This window comes from Macrosteles quadrilineatus, unplaced genomic scaffold, assembly GCF_028750875.1.
Source record: "Macrosteles quadrilineatus isolate MER2022 unplaced genomic scaffold, UCM_ALF_1.0 Scaffold_8__2_contigs__length_117827958, whole genome shotgun sequence".
NCBI classification, from domain to species: Eukaryota; Metazoa; Arthropoda; class Insecta; order Hemiptera; family Cicadellidae; genus Macrosteles; species Macrosteles quadrilineatus.
In genome coordinates, this window is record NW_026542601.1 from 78,672,629 (window position 1) to 78,691,107 (window position 18,479).

The 18,479-nt window shown below is 34.7% G+C and overlaps 1 protein-coding gene across 1 annotated transcript; it reads left to right on the plus strand.

The window, feature by feature from the left end:
- The first annotated feature begins 3,417 nt into the window (after positions 1-3,417).
- Positions 3,418-14,977, plus strand: LOC128999756 (40S ribosomal protein S18). The gene is made up of 4 exons (XM_054426418.1): positions 3,418-3,498; positions 11,393-11,578; positions 12,646-12,839; positions 14,830-14,977. The coding sequence occupies exons 1-4, from the start codon at positions 3,496-3,498 to the stop codon at positions 14,903-14,905; spliced, it is 459 nt and encodes a 152-aa protein (XP_054282393.1). The 5' UTR covers positions 3,418-3,495; the 3' UTR covers positions 14,906-14,977.
- Positions 14,978-18,479: the final 3,502 nt, after the last annotated feature.

Genomic DNA, 18,479 nt, shown 5'->3' on the forward strand with positions numbered 1-18,479 from the left:
AATGACAGTAAGTAATCACTATCAGCAGCTGTTGTTATTGACATAATATTATTCTTGTCATTTACTTTTTTCTGTTAAAACCAAAACAGTACAAAATTGCAGTATTGCCAGCGCTCTCACAAGAAATGTATAAAATCAGAGGCACATATATCTCAGTACTCCTCGGATTGGTATAATCATAGAAGGAGTATGTTTTATCTATGATAAAACATAATCCTGTTTTATCTATGGTTCAACTAAACAATTTGATTAGTGATGTTCAATAGCATTAAAAAGTGAATAACTTAGATTTACCAACATGGTGCAGCACTATTTTTTTTTTTCATTCATGACAACAGCTGCAACCAAAAGGTGAGTGAGCGTAGCGAACGAGCTCCAACCTAAAGGTGATTAAGCGTAGCAAACGAACTTCAACCAGGACGTGATTGAGCGATGCGAACGAGCTCGTCTTGAAAATGAACGAGCATTTGACATAAAACCACATTAGGACAGGACGACGGCTGTACTAGCGTCTAGACTGCCGCCAGTGCAACTCCGAGGATCGTGGATCTGAGAGGCGTTGTGGCACCACGGCACCATGTCGTACGCTTCCGAATCATACCGGCGCATCAGCATAGCTTATCTAACTGTTCGCGGAAAATTGTTATCTGTGTATCACTGTCGCTGTCAAAACGTATAATTTGTAGGTTAAATTTAAATCAAATATAATTAAACTAACATAACCTAACCAAACTTGCTGATAATGAATAATCGAATGAAGGTTTACTAATCGAAAAAATAGCTCTGTTCTAAAAATAAAATTATAAATGTCTCAAATTCAATTTTATAATTTTTTAATTATAAAATTAAACTGTCATAACCTAACCAAACCAACCAAACTTGCTGATATGGAAAAAATTGTTGACAAAAAGTTAGTGCAACCAGCAGGATTCGAACCCGGCACCTTCGGATTATCAGCCCGGCACGCTATCCACTACACCACCAGGCTAGGCTCATGACTCATCTCCGTATCGTTGCAGTAATGGTTGACGTCTCGCCATCGGCACGGAGCGGGGGTGGGGGTTTTTTCGATCTGACCCACGATCCACGATCCTAGGAGTTTCTTTGGCAGTCTAATGCTTATGACGTTTATCGGGCCACCTAGTAGTATAGAAGATTTTAGATTATAGTTCGGCCGCTTAGAAAGCGACCTCCTCCAGCATTGGTTTAGCATTAGTGCGCAGGTCGTTTTCTAAGCGGCCGAACTATAGTCACATATTCATGTTATTAAGTCTAGACTAATCTAAAAGTCTATTTTAAAAGTCAAGCGTCTTTAAGTTTTTATTCAATAAAACATGTTATCATGTTTTATTGATTCTATTATTGTTCTAATGATTCTCCCAAATTTTCTACATCGGATGGGGTGTAAATTTCCAGAGGGGTAACATTACTTAAGACGTAGCTACTCGGATAGTTTTACTTGGGGGTAAAATTCCGGAGGTGAAATTCCAGGCTGTTCATCTACAGTTGTCTAAAATCCTAGTTATATAGGCAGGGGATAAAATTACGTATTTTTTGCTTATCTAATTTATCAAGCTCTGTCTATTTTCATAAGATTCCCAAACAATGGGGGAAAATTCCCATCCCGCCAGGCGCCAAAACTTGAGATCGCTCAGTTCCATAAATAAATGAAATGGAATGATATTTATTCGTCTAGACATTATATAAATGCATGAGACACAGTCAAATTATATAAATGCATGCTGGTAGAGGCACAAGTCAAGTTCAGGCAACTAATATTAATATAGTAAAGAATTAGTGTACAAGGATACCTAAACTTACACATCATGCAAATAAATAATGGTACAAAAGCAGATAAGCATAGACAGGCTGAAAATAAATGTATGGCTGGAATTAGATAATCATATGTGGTTATGTCATTGGTTGTAAAGCAAAAAAATCATCAATCTTATACAGGGGGTTTCTGACAAGCCATTCATAAATTGCATTCTTAAAACTATTGTAAGTGAGTTGAATTATTCTTGGCGATAGTTTGTTCCACAACTTTATACCCATAATAATATGACTTCTTTTAATTTTTTCCAGTCTTGTAAAAGGAATGTCAAGGTTTTCTCTTTTCCTAGTGTCAAAGCAATGAAACTCACCCCTTAGAGCTAAAGGTTTCATGCAACTTAAAACTGGATAACAATACATTATAAATATAAAGGTTTATCACAGTCAAAGCATTAAAGTTAATAAATAATGGTTTACAATGTTCATTTTGATCTTTGTTGAATATATAGTTCTAATAATCTTTTTTTGGGCAACAAGAACATCATTGATGTGATCACAACTGCATGTAATTTTCATTGAACATGTTTTTCATCTTTTCATTTTAATCTTTGCATGTATCTGTACAACATTATCAGCATGTAATAAGCATCTTGTCACATGTATCACAATAAAACGATTGTAAAAAATGTCGTTTGCCGTAAAAATAAATAAAAATAAATAAATGTGGTAACTATTTCCCCAAAGGATTATCCCGTAGCTTAGAATTGACTGGACAAGTGCAAAATAAACATTTTTGAGATGATTTAGAGGCAGAAGGTTCCTTAATTTTCTAAATAAAAAGGTAAGCCTACTTAGTCTTGTGCATAAATGTGTTGTACCTGGGAGTTCCAAGTTAGTTGGAGATCAACAATTACTCCAAGAATCTTAAAATTTGAATTGTTTTTGATAGTTTCCTCCATTTGAGGTGTAGGCCGCAAGCTAAATAGCATAGACTGTGTTTTGTCCTCGTTGACAAGGAATTTATTTGCTGCAAGCCATTCAGAGGTCAAACTTAGGCTACTTTCCACTGCAGCTACAAGCTGCGTTACATCTGCGCCCTTACTTAGAATGGTGGTATCGTCTGCATACAAATATGCATCACAGTTGGGGCTGAAGGGCAGGTCATTGATGGCAATGATAAACAGGACAGGACCCAATACTGAGCCCTGAGGTAAAACATACGTTCCCTTGTATGTGGTTTTATACTTAGTCCTTGAGGAGTATGTTTTATCTATGGTGCGTCATCGTCACGTTAGCTATGCTCTGGATGGAAAATTCACTCATTCAAAAGTACATACGCTAGATTTTGAACGACTCTCTTTGTCTAATAATGTAAATATACTAACTAAAAAATATACTACTACTGTAATTTATATAATAATATGATACAATGTAAACGACTTAAGCTAATTATAAGTAACTGAATTAATACGGGTTTCCTCCTTCCTGTGTTAATAAACGGGTTTGAGTTAAATAGAATAATTATAAGTCAATGTAAACAAGGAAATTGTTATACGACTTCTTTTATATTGAACGTCCTCTTCAAAGATTTCTTTTAAATTATTTTCTTTGTCCCAATACCTCCCTCTGGATCTAGTCGTCGTATGTCGTCTGTCTTTGAGATCGTTCTTTTTCTTCTTTCCGTCGTGTTCCAATCCAACAGCTTGGTGTCCACTAGGCAAAATGGTATGTTATCCAACTTAATCCTTATATTTATTGAATATGTACATAGCTTCGAGTTCATTTTAGTTATTGATATTAGCTAACCCTCAACATTATATATTGAAGTTAATATCTTTTAAGCTTTATCCCGCAATTGAATAATAGGTTAGGTCACAGTCCTAGGCATAGTCATAGACTCGTCTCCGGTCCACTCAATACTGCCCTATTCTGAATTTATAAAACCTAATACTAATCTTTTTATCCACAGTTTAAATTTTTACACTTGTAAATGTATTTACATTTCCCACTTGGAAGCTAGGCTACGAATAAGAATGAAAGATGAGACCCACGTCAAGGATTTTGATATTGTTGAAAGGGGGGGGGGGGGTTGAAATGAATGAACAATGAACTTTTGCTAAGTAAAAAGTAAGTTTGTAGGCCTAAACTTTGAGGGAAATCTCTAGTTGACAACTTTACAGTGTAGGCCTAGATTTCTGCTTAACATTGCAAAGTTAGGCCTACTGTGGCCCTTCTGATAACCTCCAAATCAAAATTTGTCCTGCCCCATCAGTGCTCAGCATAGGGCCTATTGTTTTCCCTTCCTGGCTGTATCTTATCTGCCGATTAGATAACTTCCACAACAACCATCCGTAAATGTGTGTACCATTTTTGTTGTTACTGAGTAAGTTAAATTTCTATCAAATAACTTGGTCTTGTGGTAATTATATCGACCTCCGGACCTCACGCGAAATTAAAAATTTCTTTTTTCAAAATGGTCGAAATTTCACGCTGATTTCAAAAATAATTGTCGTTTTTTTCGGAAACGTCCCGTTTTCCCGGAAAATGGGAAAAACGGGAAAAATATGTTTTGCTCAAAACCCTTGTTGTGGGTACTCAAATTATGCGGAATTTCGTCCTGGACAAGAATATGTAAATTTTATTACGATCGGACCACTATTAAGTAAAATATCACCGAAAAACGGGAAAACGGGGAATTTTTTTTTGCTCAAAACCCATGTTGTGGGTACTCAAATTGTGCGGAATTTCATCCTGAACAAGAATATGTAGTTTTTATTACGATCGCTTTTAAGTAAAACATCACCAGACAGGTTAACTAACCTAACATAACCTAACTTAGGTTTAAATTAGGTTAGGTTAGGATAGGTTAGTTTAGGTTAAGTAAGGTTAGGTTAGGTTAGGATAGGTTAGTTTAGGTTAGGTTAGGTTAAGTAAGGTTAAGTTAGGTTAGGTTAAGTTAGGTTAGGTCAGGTTCCTAAGTTAGGTTAGGTTAGGTTGGTTTAGGTTAGTTTACTTACAATACTTACCTATTCTAACCTAACCTAAACTAACCTATCCTAACCAATCGCTTTTAAGTAAAACATCACCGGACAGGTTAACTAACCTAACATAACCTAACTTAGGTTTAGATTAGGTTAGGATAGGTTAGGATAGGTTAGGATAGGTTAGTTTAGGTTTGGTTAGGTTAAGTTAGATTAGGTTAGGTTAGGTTAGGTTAAGTTAGGTTAGGTTAGGTGGGTTTAGGTTAGGTTGAGTTTTGATAGGTTAGGTTAGGTTAAGTTTGGTTAGGTTAGGTTTAGTTGGGTTAGGTTAGTTTACTTACAATACTCATGTTATTGATTAACTAACCCAACCTAACCTAACTTACGAACTTAGGTTAGGTTAGGATAGGTTAGTTTAGGTTAGGTTAGAATAGGTAAGTATTGTAAGTAAACTAACCTAAGCTAACCTAACCAAACTTAACCTAACCTAACCTAAACCAACCTAACCTAACTTAACCTAACTTAACCTGACCTAACCTAACTTAACCTAACCTTACTTATCCTAACCTAACCTAAACTAACCTATCCTAACCTAACCTAATTTAAACCTATGTTAGGTTATGTTAGGTTAGTTAACCTGTCCGGTGATGTTTTACGTAAAAGCGATCGTAATAAAAACTACATATTCTTGTTCGGGATGAAATTCCGCACAATTTGAGTACCCACAACATGGGTTTTGAGCAAAAAAAAATTCCCCGTTTTCCCGTTTTTCGGTGATATTTTACTTAATAGTGGTCCGATCGTAATAAAGTTTACATATTCTTGTCCAGGACGAAATTCCGCATAATTTGAGTACCCACAACATGGGTTTTGAGCAAAAAATATTTTTCCCGTTTTTCCCATTTTCCGGGAAAACGGGACGTTTCCGAAAAAAACGACAATCATTTTTGAAATCAGCGTGAAATTTCGACCATTTTGAAAAAAGAAATTTTTAATTTCGCGTGAGGTCCGGAGGTCGATATAATTACCGGTCTTGTTTATCAAAATCTTATATAAGTTATTAGCAGTTGTCTTTGAATCCTTCCATGTTAAGACCCCTGTGGATGATGAAACAGGCTAAAATAGCCTAAGTTTTACCTCTAATTTGTGTTAGGTAGTTCTGTGTTGTACGTTTTCAAGGGTTCTTTAACAAAGGGATAAGCAGGAATGAGGATGGGGTCATTCCATATCAAATCAACAAGGCTCTCAACCTGACCATCTTGGATTTTGATGAAATTTTGCATACTTGTAGTATTTTGAGTCCTGAATCCAAATATGCTTTTTAAAAAAATCTATCTTTTATAGTTTTTATGATATAAATATTTGAAAATGGTAAAAATTGGCTTTTTTACTGTGCGCGCAAATCTAAAATGTTGTCTAGGATGAGTTCTATTGGTCCTATCAAGTTGTACAATGGCTCATTTTAAAGAGGATTCAAATGCCTTTAATCTGATACCAAACTCAACCTACTTAGGTAAAAATTAAATTTTTTTGAAAATTTCAAAATATGTTTTTGAAAAAAAATTTAAGATAGTGTTTTTTGAAAAATTTGAAAATTAGATATGTTAAAGAATGTAATCTAGTAAGTACATTATAAAAATTTCAAAATGGGATGATAATGGGATCAGCAGTTATGATAAAAATACTTGACTATGGTTCACTGTTTCCAAGCGTTTTGGCGCATACAGCGGTACATACTAACCTAAATGTATCATTTAATAAGAGTCTATTAATTATATGATTAAAATTAAAAATATCTGCCTATATTTGAACTATGTATGTCATATTTTGCTATAATATAAACTAAATCTAGCAAATAAACAACATTATTCAAGTTAACAGAGTTTCCGTCAACCTTTGAACATGGGGGCTACTTTGAACAAACTTTCCACTTTTCATATTTTTTATTTTTTTTCATATTAATTTTATCTTTAAATGATAATGTTTATTATAATTTTCTATTCCCAGATAAATACTCTACTTAAAAAAAAAATATTTAATAGTGCATACTATGGTTCTACAAAAAATTAAAAATACTTATTTTTCACTGAAATTTTTTAGTAAAAAAAAGTCGTCCAAACTTCCATGTCTACAGCAGCAAACCCATAAGTTTATGATTTATGACTTAAAACCATAATTGAATAGCCCATTTATCTGGGATTAAGAAAATACCTGCTTTGATTACTTTATAAGCAGTAGGCCTAATAACTTTAAAAAAAAGAAAGAAAAAATTACCCAATTTGCTGACCCTTACTTATGGCGTCGTGAACCTTAGTTCTGGAGCAAAATTTCCCGGACATGAGAAAAAAAAAAATACTTGGGTTTTAAGTGTTATTTTTTAAAATGATTTTTCTAATGAAAACAGATGTTTTGAGCTTTAGTTATTATTAGCAGCCATAATCCAATTGCTTTATTTGACTGCTATGATATTTAAAAAATACCCTTGCAAAGTTAAAAAAATAACCGGACGGACATTTTGAAAATTCTCCGTAACTTTTTTTAATTTTTGACATATCAAAATAGAAGTTACAGAAATGTGGTATGTGGTTTGTGGTATTTAAATCCACAAATCAGTTTTCACTAAAAAGTTTTAATTGTTAAAGTAAGAATAGGCCTACATTATTTATACTTATGAGCAGACATTTCCCCAAAACTAAATAATTAGGCTATCATGGAATATTATCTATGTATCAATAATAAGGTTACTACAGGATTTAAATAGATTGATCACAGTATATTGTGTGACAAAATTATCAATGCTTGTTTGTCTCTCTCTCTCTTGTCACGAGAGGAAAGACAGACAAACATGGACCTATGGGTTTTGGCTCAGGTTCCTCAGTATTTTCCAGTTGTGTTGCAACGATTTACTGTAATTAATCTTTAAGTCTGCCTTTTCACTAGGCTGGAGACACTAGTCAGCCACTAGATCTGTGCAAAATCACATTGTGAAGCACTTTACGTTTACAATATCAGGTCGCAGCGACCCACCTCGGCAGTAGCGACCCGGTCTTGAGAAGTTGTAATTTGTTTGACAGGTACACAGGTCTAACTTATGTTTGTCAGTCTTTCCTCTTGTCTCAAGACCGAGTCGCTACAGCCGTGATGGGTCGCTGCAACCTGATAGTGTAAATGTAAAGTGCTTCACAATGTGATTTTGCACAGATCTAGTGGCTGACTAGAGTCTCCAGCCTAGTGAAAAGGCAGACTTAAAGATTGATTACAGTAAATCGTTGCAACACAACTAACTGGAAAAGACTGAGGAACCTGAACCAAAACCCATTGGTCCATGTTTGTTCAAAGGTTGACGGAAACTCTGTTAACTTGAATAATGTTGTTTACTTGCTAGATTTAGTTTATATATAGCAAAATATGACATACATAATTCAAATATAGGCAGATATTTTTAATTTTAATCATATAATTAATAGACTCTTATTTAATGATACATTTAGGTTAGAACTTACGTATGCGCCAAAATGCTTGGAAACAGTGAACCATAGTCAAGTATTTTTATCATAACTGCTGATCCCATTATCATCCCATTTTGAAATTTTTATAATGTACTTACTAGATTACATTCTTTAACATATCCAATTTTCAAATTTTTCAAAAAACACTATCTTAAATTTTTTTTCAAAAACATATTTTGAAATTAGAAAAAAAAATTAATTTTTACCAAAGTAGGTTGAGTTTGGTATCAGATTAAAGGCATTTGAATCCTCTTTAAAATGAGCCATTGTACAACTTGATAGGACCAATAGAACTCATCCTAGACAACATTTTAGATTTGCGCGCACGGTAAAAAACGCCAATTTTTACATTTTCAAATATTAATATCATAAAAACTATAAAAGATAGATTTTTTTAGAAAGCATATTTGGATTCAGGACTAAAAATACTACAAGTATGCAAAATTTCATCAAAATCGAAGATGGTCAGGTTGAAAATAATTTTTTATTGGTTGATTTCATATGGAATGACCCGATGGCGTGACGTGAACACGGACAAAATGGATAACTTAGGGTGCAGGCAAGTGCATCTGCCGGTCAAAATCCGTTAACTTGCGTGCCCACAACTCTCTTTTTTCCTAAACACTTCTATAACTTATTGAACCCTTTTAGGTAAACTTAATAAATAATGAAAGATACAATATTTAGAAAAAGGTTTTTGATCACACACTATATAAATTTGGAGAAAATTTATATAGCATGTGATTTAATTAAAATTTTTTTTAACTTAGTGAAGTCAAGAGGAATTTTCAAATATATACCCTGGAGTTCTAGCGACCCTTAAGGCTAAGTTATGTTACGGTATTTAAAACTTCAATGTGAAGTCTTAACTTAGGCCTATTTTATCATTCCCATTAGGGAGACTTGTTATCAAGATTTACTGTAACTTTAGTTAATTCATTGTGATAGCCCCGAAACTGCAATAAGTTACGTAGAACCTTGACCTTTTACCTTACCTTTTACCTTTTACCTCTTCTTTCTTCACCACAATCCTCAGATCGGGGAGTCTTGATGACAAGACTCTCATAGGGATCATAAAATAAGACTTGTTATCAAGGTTGACTTCTTATCAAGGTTTGCAATAACATGTGATTGGGGGTAAAATAATTTCAAGGGGATTTGAAAATGGCCCTTGTTATCAAGGGTGACTTGTTATCGTGGGTCTTGTTATCGAGGTTCTACTGTATATGGGTTTTTTGAAATTACCTACCTGTCATGCACAGTTCCAAAAGCAACAAATTGTTACATGTTAAGGCGAGATGCCATCGTTAAACACATCCTGGGAGTATGTAACTTAAGCCTCATAGCTAACATAGAAATAAATAATTTTTGTAAATACAGTCCAACCTCAGTATAACGAATCTGAAGGGACCGAACTGAATATTTGTTATATCAAGGGTTTCGTTAAAATGAGGTTCATTATATAGAGGTTAGGTTTGCAGGAATTTCGCTAAGTCGAGGTTCAGAACCAGCGTCGGTCAATATAGGTCGGGATTAGACGTCATTAAAACACAATTAAAGTAGCATAGGCTACAATACTTTACAGTACAGTACATTGTACAGTAGAACCTAAATTATCCGGCATAATAAAGGGGAGGGATCTTGAATATTGCGCAATCATGACAATGGCATTGACCTTGGTACAGGTTAAAAAAACTCTTAAGTTTAAAATCACAGCTTGTTCTAACCCTCCTAAAACCTAGCCAAACACTGTATTGCGTAGTCATAAAGCATGTAAAGAACAAAACAAAACAGTAGTAGAAAGTTTTGTAATCTAGGTACTGCTCGTGATAGGCCGGTAGGCTACTTACAGTACAGTACTGATTTATCACAACAGAGGAATGTCAATAATAATCATTAACTATAGCATTGGTGTTGCTAGTTGAAACAAATCGTATTGAAAACAATACAGTAAATTATTAGATAAGACATTATAAAAGTGTATAATCATAGCCAACTTAAAGATAATAAAAACACTCGAAAAAGGAATGTTAAAATAACGATGTTGCTATTCTTTCTCTTTGGTTTTGTTTTTATATTCTTTCTTAGGTTTCTCTTCATCCAAAAACTGTACAATTCACCATAGTTACTTATCGCCCAATCACAGCTTACTAAACATTACGTCGTCATCAGTCCTCAGTGAATGAAATCAGTTCTCAGTTGCAACATAGCGCGCGCAGCGAAAGCAGACAGAGATGTGTAAAACCACATAAAACGGAGCAGATAAATGTTAGCGCAAGCGATGACGTCACCTTTCCATTCCATTTGATAAAGAAACAGATTTTTCAAAAACAATAAAGGGGTGGGGGATTTGTTATATCGAGGGAAGGACGTAGACAATTCGTTATGCAGAGGTTAAATTCGCAATGTAGAGGTTCTGACAATGATAAATTCGCTATATTGAGGTGTGTTATTTTAGCCGAAATCACGAAAAATTCGTTAAATCAAGGTCGTTGTTATGGTTTGTTCGTTATGTAGAGGTAAAATATGCATTGTGTCTTATGGAGAGTTCTAGGGGATTTAAAAAAATTCGTTATATCAAGGAATTCGTTGTATCGAGGTTCGTTATATCAAGGTTAGACTGTAACTTAGATAGGCCATAGGCCTACTCGGAAACAACATTGCCGGTACAAGAGCAAGACCAGACTGAGAGAATACACTTGACGTTTATACACGACAGTCTTGTAATTCCGTGATAATTTATGCCTATAGTTTTACAAAAACTGCATTTCGATGTCATAAAAGTAGGTATGTGTTTCTGTATTTAAAAGAAAACAATCAATGAAGGTTATCAAGAAGATTTAATGTAACTTATTTCCTTGAATGAAGTGTTCGATGATACTTAGCATCTCGCCGAAACTTTTAGTAGGTATCATGGCCAAACTTACTCAAATCAAGTAAGATTTTATCATATGTTAGAAAGTATGTTCCAATGTTAATCATTCATATCCAATCTTATTTGTTTTTGTTACTTATTTGTTGGCTAACATTGTGAGGCTATTGCAAAGTATGTAGATTTTACAACTTAACTTACTACTTTGTTAAAAATATGTACTTAGGCCTAATTTATATCTTGCTTTATTGTTTCAGTCGTTGGTGATACCAGAAAAGTTTCAACACATTCTCCGTATCATGGGGACAAACATTGATGGCAAACGCAAGGTGATGTTTGCCATGACTGCCATCAAGGGAGTTGGTAGGAGGTACGCCAACATTGTTTTGAAGAAGGCAGATATCGATCTAGACAAGAGGGCAGGAGAATGTTCCGAAGAAGAGGTAGTTAAAATTAACTTTTTTTAGGTTACTGTGTTTTGTATGGCCAAACAGGACAATGACTATGAAGTTTCTGATAATTTCTGCAGACTTCATATCTTTAAATTTTTCAACTCCTCATTCATGTCTGCACGTGACAGTGCAAATAATGGCCTTTTGTAAGTGCATGAGTGACGCTAAAATCTAATGTTTACCATTAAGTGATGATATTTTTTCTTTTTATCGGTTATATTTTTTTGTGATTACGATATCAGTGTCAATATATTGATAACTTTACTTTTACTTTTCAATTAAATGGCGATCATACCCAGCCCATATAAATATAGGCTTAAGTCACAAACATTACATTCAAAAATGTACATTGTATGTTTTAGAAGAATTTCTTAATGTTGGTTTAAGTTAGTTACATCATCATTGTTTTTGGACATACTTGAGCTGTCAAAGCTAGGCGAAATATAAGAAAAAAATGAATCCGTATCTTTTGTAACGGATCAACCTACAGGCCTTGACTTTTATTTTTTCAAACTGTAACAAGACATATTAGGCCTATTGCTATGATGCTAGTTGATAAAGAACGTTTTCTTCATTCCAATCGGGTTGTCTAATTAAATAGGCCTACTTTTTACTTCTGGAAATTAATTTTTGTTATAAACTGTTCTTTACCAACTTAATTTCTTATGCTCAGGAATAAGTGTTGTTTAAAACACAATACAACTTGTAATACCGTATTTATTTAAATATAAATATTTTACTTGAATGTCAAAGTGGAAACTCCTATGTGCATAGATATCTCTTTAAAGATAATAATTTTGAGTTGCACCTAATTATGTGTTGAAGGTAATAAATTTTGCAAACGCAGCTCTTCCTAATCGATTCCCTAAGTGTGTACTGTAATCATCATTTGGGGTACTCACAGTCTGAACTTAAGTGTCAACCACTTGGGCTTTTTACACCCCTGAAAAGCTTCTAGAAACCTAACCCAATAGCAAGAAGCATGATGAACTTCCAGATTTAAGTAATGATAATGTTGCTAATTGAAATTGTTTGATACTAGTTGTGTTGTTGTTAAGGTGGAGAAGATCATTACAATCATGTCACACCCGAGGCAATACAAGATCCCGGACTGGTTCCTGAACAGACAAAAGGACATCCAGGATGGTAAATACTCTCAGCTCACATCAAGTTCCCTCGACAGTAAACTCCGTGATGACCTTGAGAGGCTCAAGAAGATCAGGGCACACAGAGGAATGCGTCACTACTGGGGGTAGGTTTATACACTTAACTAAACACACTCGCTTATGGATTTTTAAAGATGTTGTGGTGGAACAGTTTCACAGCACCTTAGGGACTAAAATAGATGGAAATTTACCAATAAGCATGTTAGCTCTAACTATAGATTTATCATCCTTACGGATCAGCTGGTGGAAATTTTCATGTTCTGTCTGATTCGAGAGGCGTGTTTTTTGTTTAGGCCTACTTACAATTGATTATTTTTCAGTGACCAATTTCCTAAATAGTTTAACCAAATAAAACATATAATTATAAAGAATAACCATCCTCTGGTTTTTTATAACCAAACAATAAAGCATAGCCTAAATTATGAAAATAGCTGCCCAACCCTAAAATTTAAAAGAAAAACAAAATATTAATAAATGATAATTGTCACCAACATGAGTCCGGTCAAAAACAAGCTTCAGATTTTACGTAGGATGAAAAGTCTTCTTGTGGTAGTCTATGGTCAGATGATTTAAAGTTTTAATATAGTCGCTAATGTGATTGAAGTTGCTGTTTGTGTTATTTATAGAGGCACAGTGTTCTGATATTGATGCTCTCACTAAGACCATTGATTTTTCATTGTGCAACAGAAAACTTGACATGGTGTTTGGATTCCTCTACTCTTAGTTAGGGAATTTGTATAATCATGTTACATTTGAGAAATATTCTAGTGTATGACACCAATCAGAAAAGCCTACTAAACATGCAAGTGAGATTTAATTTTAGTCCTGTCATTTAAATGATAGGTGATGATTTTTGATGAATTATGGTGGTTGTTGTGGGCCAATAGTTACCTCACATCAGAATTAGATATTTTTTTTATATTTTACAAACATTGTTTACTTAAGAGCACTTATAAACGGCATTCTGTACTGATGTGCAGAAAGTTGGTAGCTGGTGCAATAGTAAATTAGAAGTTGATAATGTTGATGAATGTTATTTGTATAAATCTTTCAACTTCTAAAACATTTTGATTCATAAGTTTTTTCACTACATTTTCAAATTTACAATATATACTTGTCGAGTTTTGTTAGTTTAAATGGGTCAATTAGGCCTATCCAAATCATTTGGGACCTAACACATTCGGCATATTTTCAGTTGTTGAATTGTGTCTAGTCTTTCTAGTCCCTATAAGTTCAATTTTTTACTGTTTTACAAGCCTATTAATCTATATATATTTAAAAAAATTTTAATTATTAGTGTTGACCTTTTAAGCACCTATAAACGGCATTTTGCAGCTATGTGTAAAAAGTTGGTAGCGGGTGCAACAGTAAATTGAAAGTTGATATCGTGGATGCATGTTATTTGCATAAACCTTTCAACTTCTAAAACATTTTGGTTCTAATTTTATTGACAACATTTATTTACTTACAATATCCTATCCTTGTCATGCTATGTTAGTGTAAATGAGTACCGGTAGTGACCTACAGCAGAACTTTGATTATCCAAATCAATTGGAACTAACACATTCGGATAGCAGTTTTTTTTTGTTCACAAGCCTTTTATATCAGTATATATATTTTTTAAGAAATGTTGAAGCAGTGTTGACCTTTACAGCACATATAAACGGCATTTTGTAGCTGTGTGCAAAAAGTTGGTAGCGGGTGCACTAGCAACTTAAATGAGATCAGGGTAGTTGCATATTGGCAATATACCTTCACAAATTTTGACTTATTTGTCAGCCCACCTCACTTACAAATCCATAATAAATATTCTTTGCCAATTCCTGTAAGTGTGAATGGTCGATTAAATGTTGTTTTTCCTTGTTTTTCAAACCAGACAACTTTCACTATTTTACAGCCAAAAACTTACTATCAGTATTTTTTTTATTAAGGTTGGTTTTAAGATCAAGTGTGTGTTTATCAAGTCAAATGATTAGATAAGTAATCTTGAAAATATGGTTAAAAAAGCTTGTAGGTCTAATACCCTAATGTTCTCATATGGTCATCATTGTTTGCTGATGTTTATTTGTTCTATAGCCTGAGAGTGAGAGGTCAGCACACTAAGACCACCGGACGCAGAGGTAGGACCGTCGGTGTCTCCAAGAAGAAGTAAACTTTTGTTAAGTTTTTTTTACAAATTGTACAATGCATTTTTTCCATCAATAAATGTATTTTACAATTCCAAGATGTTTTATTTGCTTTTTAATTTCCCTCCAGTCATTTTGGTCAGATTTTAATGAAATCTGGCATAAATATGTAGAGCTGGGTAAACTTGAATGCGTTTTTGAACCAGCAAGACCATGAGAATAGGGTGTTGTGGAGTTTTTCAAAGTCTTTTAAACCCCTAAATCATGGAAATGCCAAATTTCTATTACAGCCATTGTGTAGGGCTTAAAATACAAACAATATTGTATATTGAGCTTTGTTGAATTAAAGTTATGGAGAGAGAGAGAAGGAAAGCGTTGTAGTTTTGCTTGTTTATGGATATATTTTGATCTAATTGATTTTATCCTATACTATTATCATTTTATTAAAAACACTTTAATAACTTAGCAGGTAACCTGGGAATTCGTTAAATCTTATGTTTTGTAAATGGGAATAAATATTACTTGTTTATGGAAGTACTATAGTTAATAGACAAATTGAAATTTGCTTAGTCTGCAGGTTTTCTGCGATGGGGGTGTTTTACATGTGCTTGGGCCTTAACAAGAATATTTTTGATGAAGGGTGTGCAAGTGTCTACACCAACGGCATTTCGTAAGAATTCCAAAATCAGTCCAAATACATCGATGTTAATGGGATATGCCTAAAATTGAACCTGTCCAATGTCCATGCCTTGGGCTAGCAACAGCCCTTCCAAAGCATACTTTATCTGGCCTTATCTTCTTTTGGAGATAATATAAAGTACCTGGGGACCAAGCTTTGCTCGGGGAAAATCATTAGTCCACTCTGAAAGCAGTCTTAGTACTGTATTGGAGACACATAGATCCATTCCCAAACTCCACACGGCTCGCCTTTACTACGTCCTACACCATTTCCTACGTCATGGACCTGTTTCCCTCCATTTCCATAGCACTTTAGGATTGTAGATACCTTAATCTAATCGTTATTAACAGTTCCCACACTCCGGACAGCTCGTCTTTACTACGTCCTACACCATTTCCTACGTCATTGACCTGTTTCCCTCCCTTCCTACAGCATTTCAGAATTGCAGATACCTTAATCTAATCGTCATAAACAGTTCCCACACTACGGACAGCTCGCCTTGACTACTTCCTTCGCCACTTCCTACGTCGCGGACCTGTTTTCCTCCCTTCCCATAGCATTTTAGGATTATAGATGCCTTAATCTAATCGTCATAAACAGTTCCCACACTCCGGACAGCTCGCCTTGACTACTTCCTTAACACCTTCCTTCGTCACGGACCTGTTTCCCTCCCTTTCCATAGCATTTTTGGATTGCAAATACCTTAATCCAATCTAATCATCATAAACAGTTCCCACGCTCCGGACTACTCGCCTTGACTACTTCCTTCACCACTTCCAACGTCACGGACCTGTTTCCCTCCCTTCCCATAGCATTTTAGGATTGCCCATATCCTTATCTAATCGTCATAAACAGTTCCCACATTCCGGACAGCTCGCCTTGACTACTTCCTTCACCACTTCCTACGTCACGGACCTGTTTCCCTCCCTTCCCATAGCATTTTAGGATTGCCCATACCCTTATCTAATCGTCATAAACAGATCCCAGACTTCTCACTGCTACCCTTGACTACAATGTATCGAGTAATCTTCAGTAGATAATCTTTGCTAAATGATGTTTTTCCTTTTGTACTGTATTTGTAATTTGCTAGTATACTGTGGGTAGTTGGCTTATTATGAACACATGCTACAACTTCAAGTCTTTTGTTTACTTTTTCCTTGTTATTTAATTCAGCCAACAAGGTTACCTAGCAACCCATAAGACTAATGTTAAGAAATGTGATTTTCAGTTTCATTTTTCTACGTAATTAGATTTTTGTTGGCAGTTCTAACTGCAGTAAACTCGTTTTTAGGCCAGAATCAGAATTAAACTATTTACAACATTTGAAGAAAATCGTCGGAACCGTTTTCGAGATCTTTGTGCAAGCAAGCATACATACATACATACATACAAGCAAACATTGCTCGTATTAGAGTATAGGATTACTATTTTTTTATTAACGTATTGTGTTTGCATAATTCAAACAGCACCAGTTAGTTCACTAATCTAGTATTTTTTTCCTGAGGAAGAGTTTTTCACATCACACATATTTTAGGAAGATTAAAACATAAAAATTAATTTTGTTGTAGACTTTGAATGACCTTCAACTGCTTTGAACTTCATTCTTCCTAATCAAGTTCCTAAGCCAATCGCTCTTTCCTCTAAAAAATTAAAAGAATATTAATAACAAACTATTTATTTGGAGAACACTTCCAACCGATTTGGCTTCCAAGCCGATTTAAAAGGGAGAACAAATTCCAATAAAAGGTATTAAGTTTAGTGACTGGATGTTTTACCTATTCACCAAATAGGTTCAAGATTCTCCATTGAAGCTGGACACCCTGTTCATAGTAAAAATAACGATATCAGGGTGGTTAAAATGTAGGTTCTAGTGACTGACCACTTTTCATCTAGTATATTACTGTAACATTTAACATGCTATCAAATGTTGGTTATATTAGTGTACCCACGTGATTTCTGATGAGATTTTGTGTTTCCTAGCAATCACTTAATCCATCGGAAAACATCGTCATCAACATCGATGAAGAAAATAGATCCAAATCTAGGTAATGACTGAAATGGTAATTCACTGGCTATACCCAGATTTGTGATCCGTAAATTACTGCCCGTTTGAATAATCGTAGGTTAGGAATTTGTTCTTGAAATGAGTACAGAATTGTACCTGAACATCGAAATCCAGTTAATGGCCGAAATGGTCATTCACTGGCTATACCCAGGCCAAATTTGTAATCTGAGTAAATGACCGTCCTTTCAAATAATTGTAGGTTAGGAATTTGTTCTTGAAATGAGTACATAGTTGTACCTTACTTACTTACTCTTACTCCCATGGCCATCGATACCCAAGGTGGTATTCGGCCTCGCCAACTAAATGCCTCCATTTCTTCCGATCTTCAGCATCTTCCTCATAACTTTGGACACTTCATCTTTCCACCTCATTTTGGGACGCCCAGGAGGTCTTCTTCCAACAGGGTTCTCTTTCCAAACTTTCTATCAATGCATCATCTTCTCTCCTTAACACATGCCCGAGCCATCTTATTCGTCGACTTTTTGCTTCCGCCACAGCATCTGGTGCTTTATAAAAAGGTCTCTAATTTCTCTGTTATGTTTGATCCTCCATTCACCATTTTCTCTTGTTGGTCCAAAAACCTTTCTTAGTACTTTATTTTCAAAGGTGACGAGTTTTTTTTTCAGTACTTTTGTCCAGAGTCCATGTTTCAGAACCATAAAGCAGAATTGGACGAATCACAGTTTTGTATATTTTTAGTTTTGTGTTGACAGAAAACAGCTTTGATGATACTAGTTTATTCAAGGCAAACATACTTACATGTACCTGAACATCGAAATCCAGTTAATGGCTGAAATGGTTCATTCACTGGCTATACCCAGGCAAAATTTGTAATCTGAGTAAATGACCGTCCTTT

Excerpts from the sequence above, each read along its gene's own strand:
- LOC128999756 (XM_054426418.1), top strand. Across the intron at positions 11,579-12,645 it reads GAGAATGTTCCGAAGAAGAG|GTGGAGAAGATCATTACAAT; the intron begins GTAGTTAAAATT and ends GTTGTTGTTAAG. Across the intron at positions 12,840-14,829 it reads GGAATGCGTCACTACTGGGG|CCTGAGAGTGAGAGGTCAGC; the intron begins GTAGGTTTATAC and ends TTTGTTCTATAG.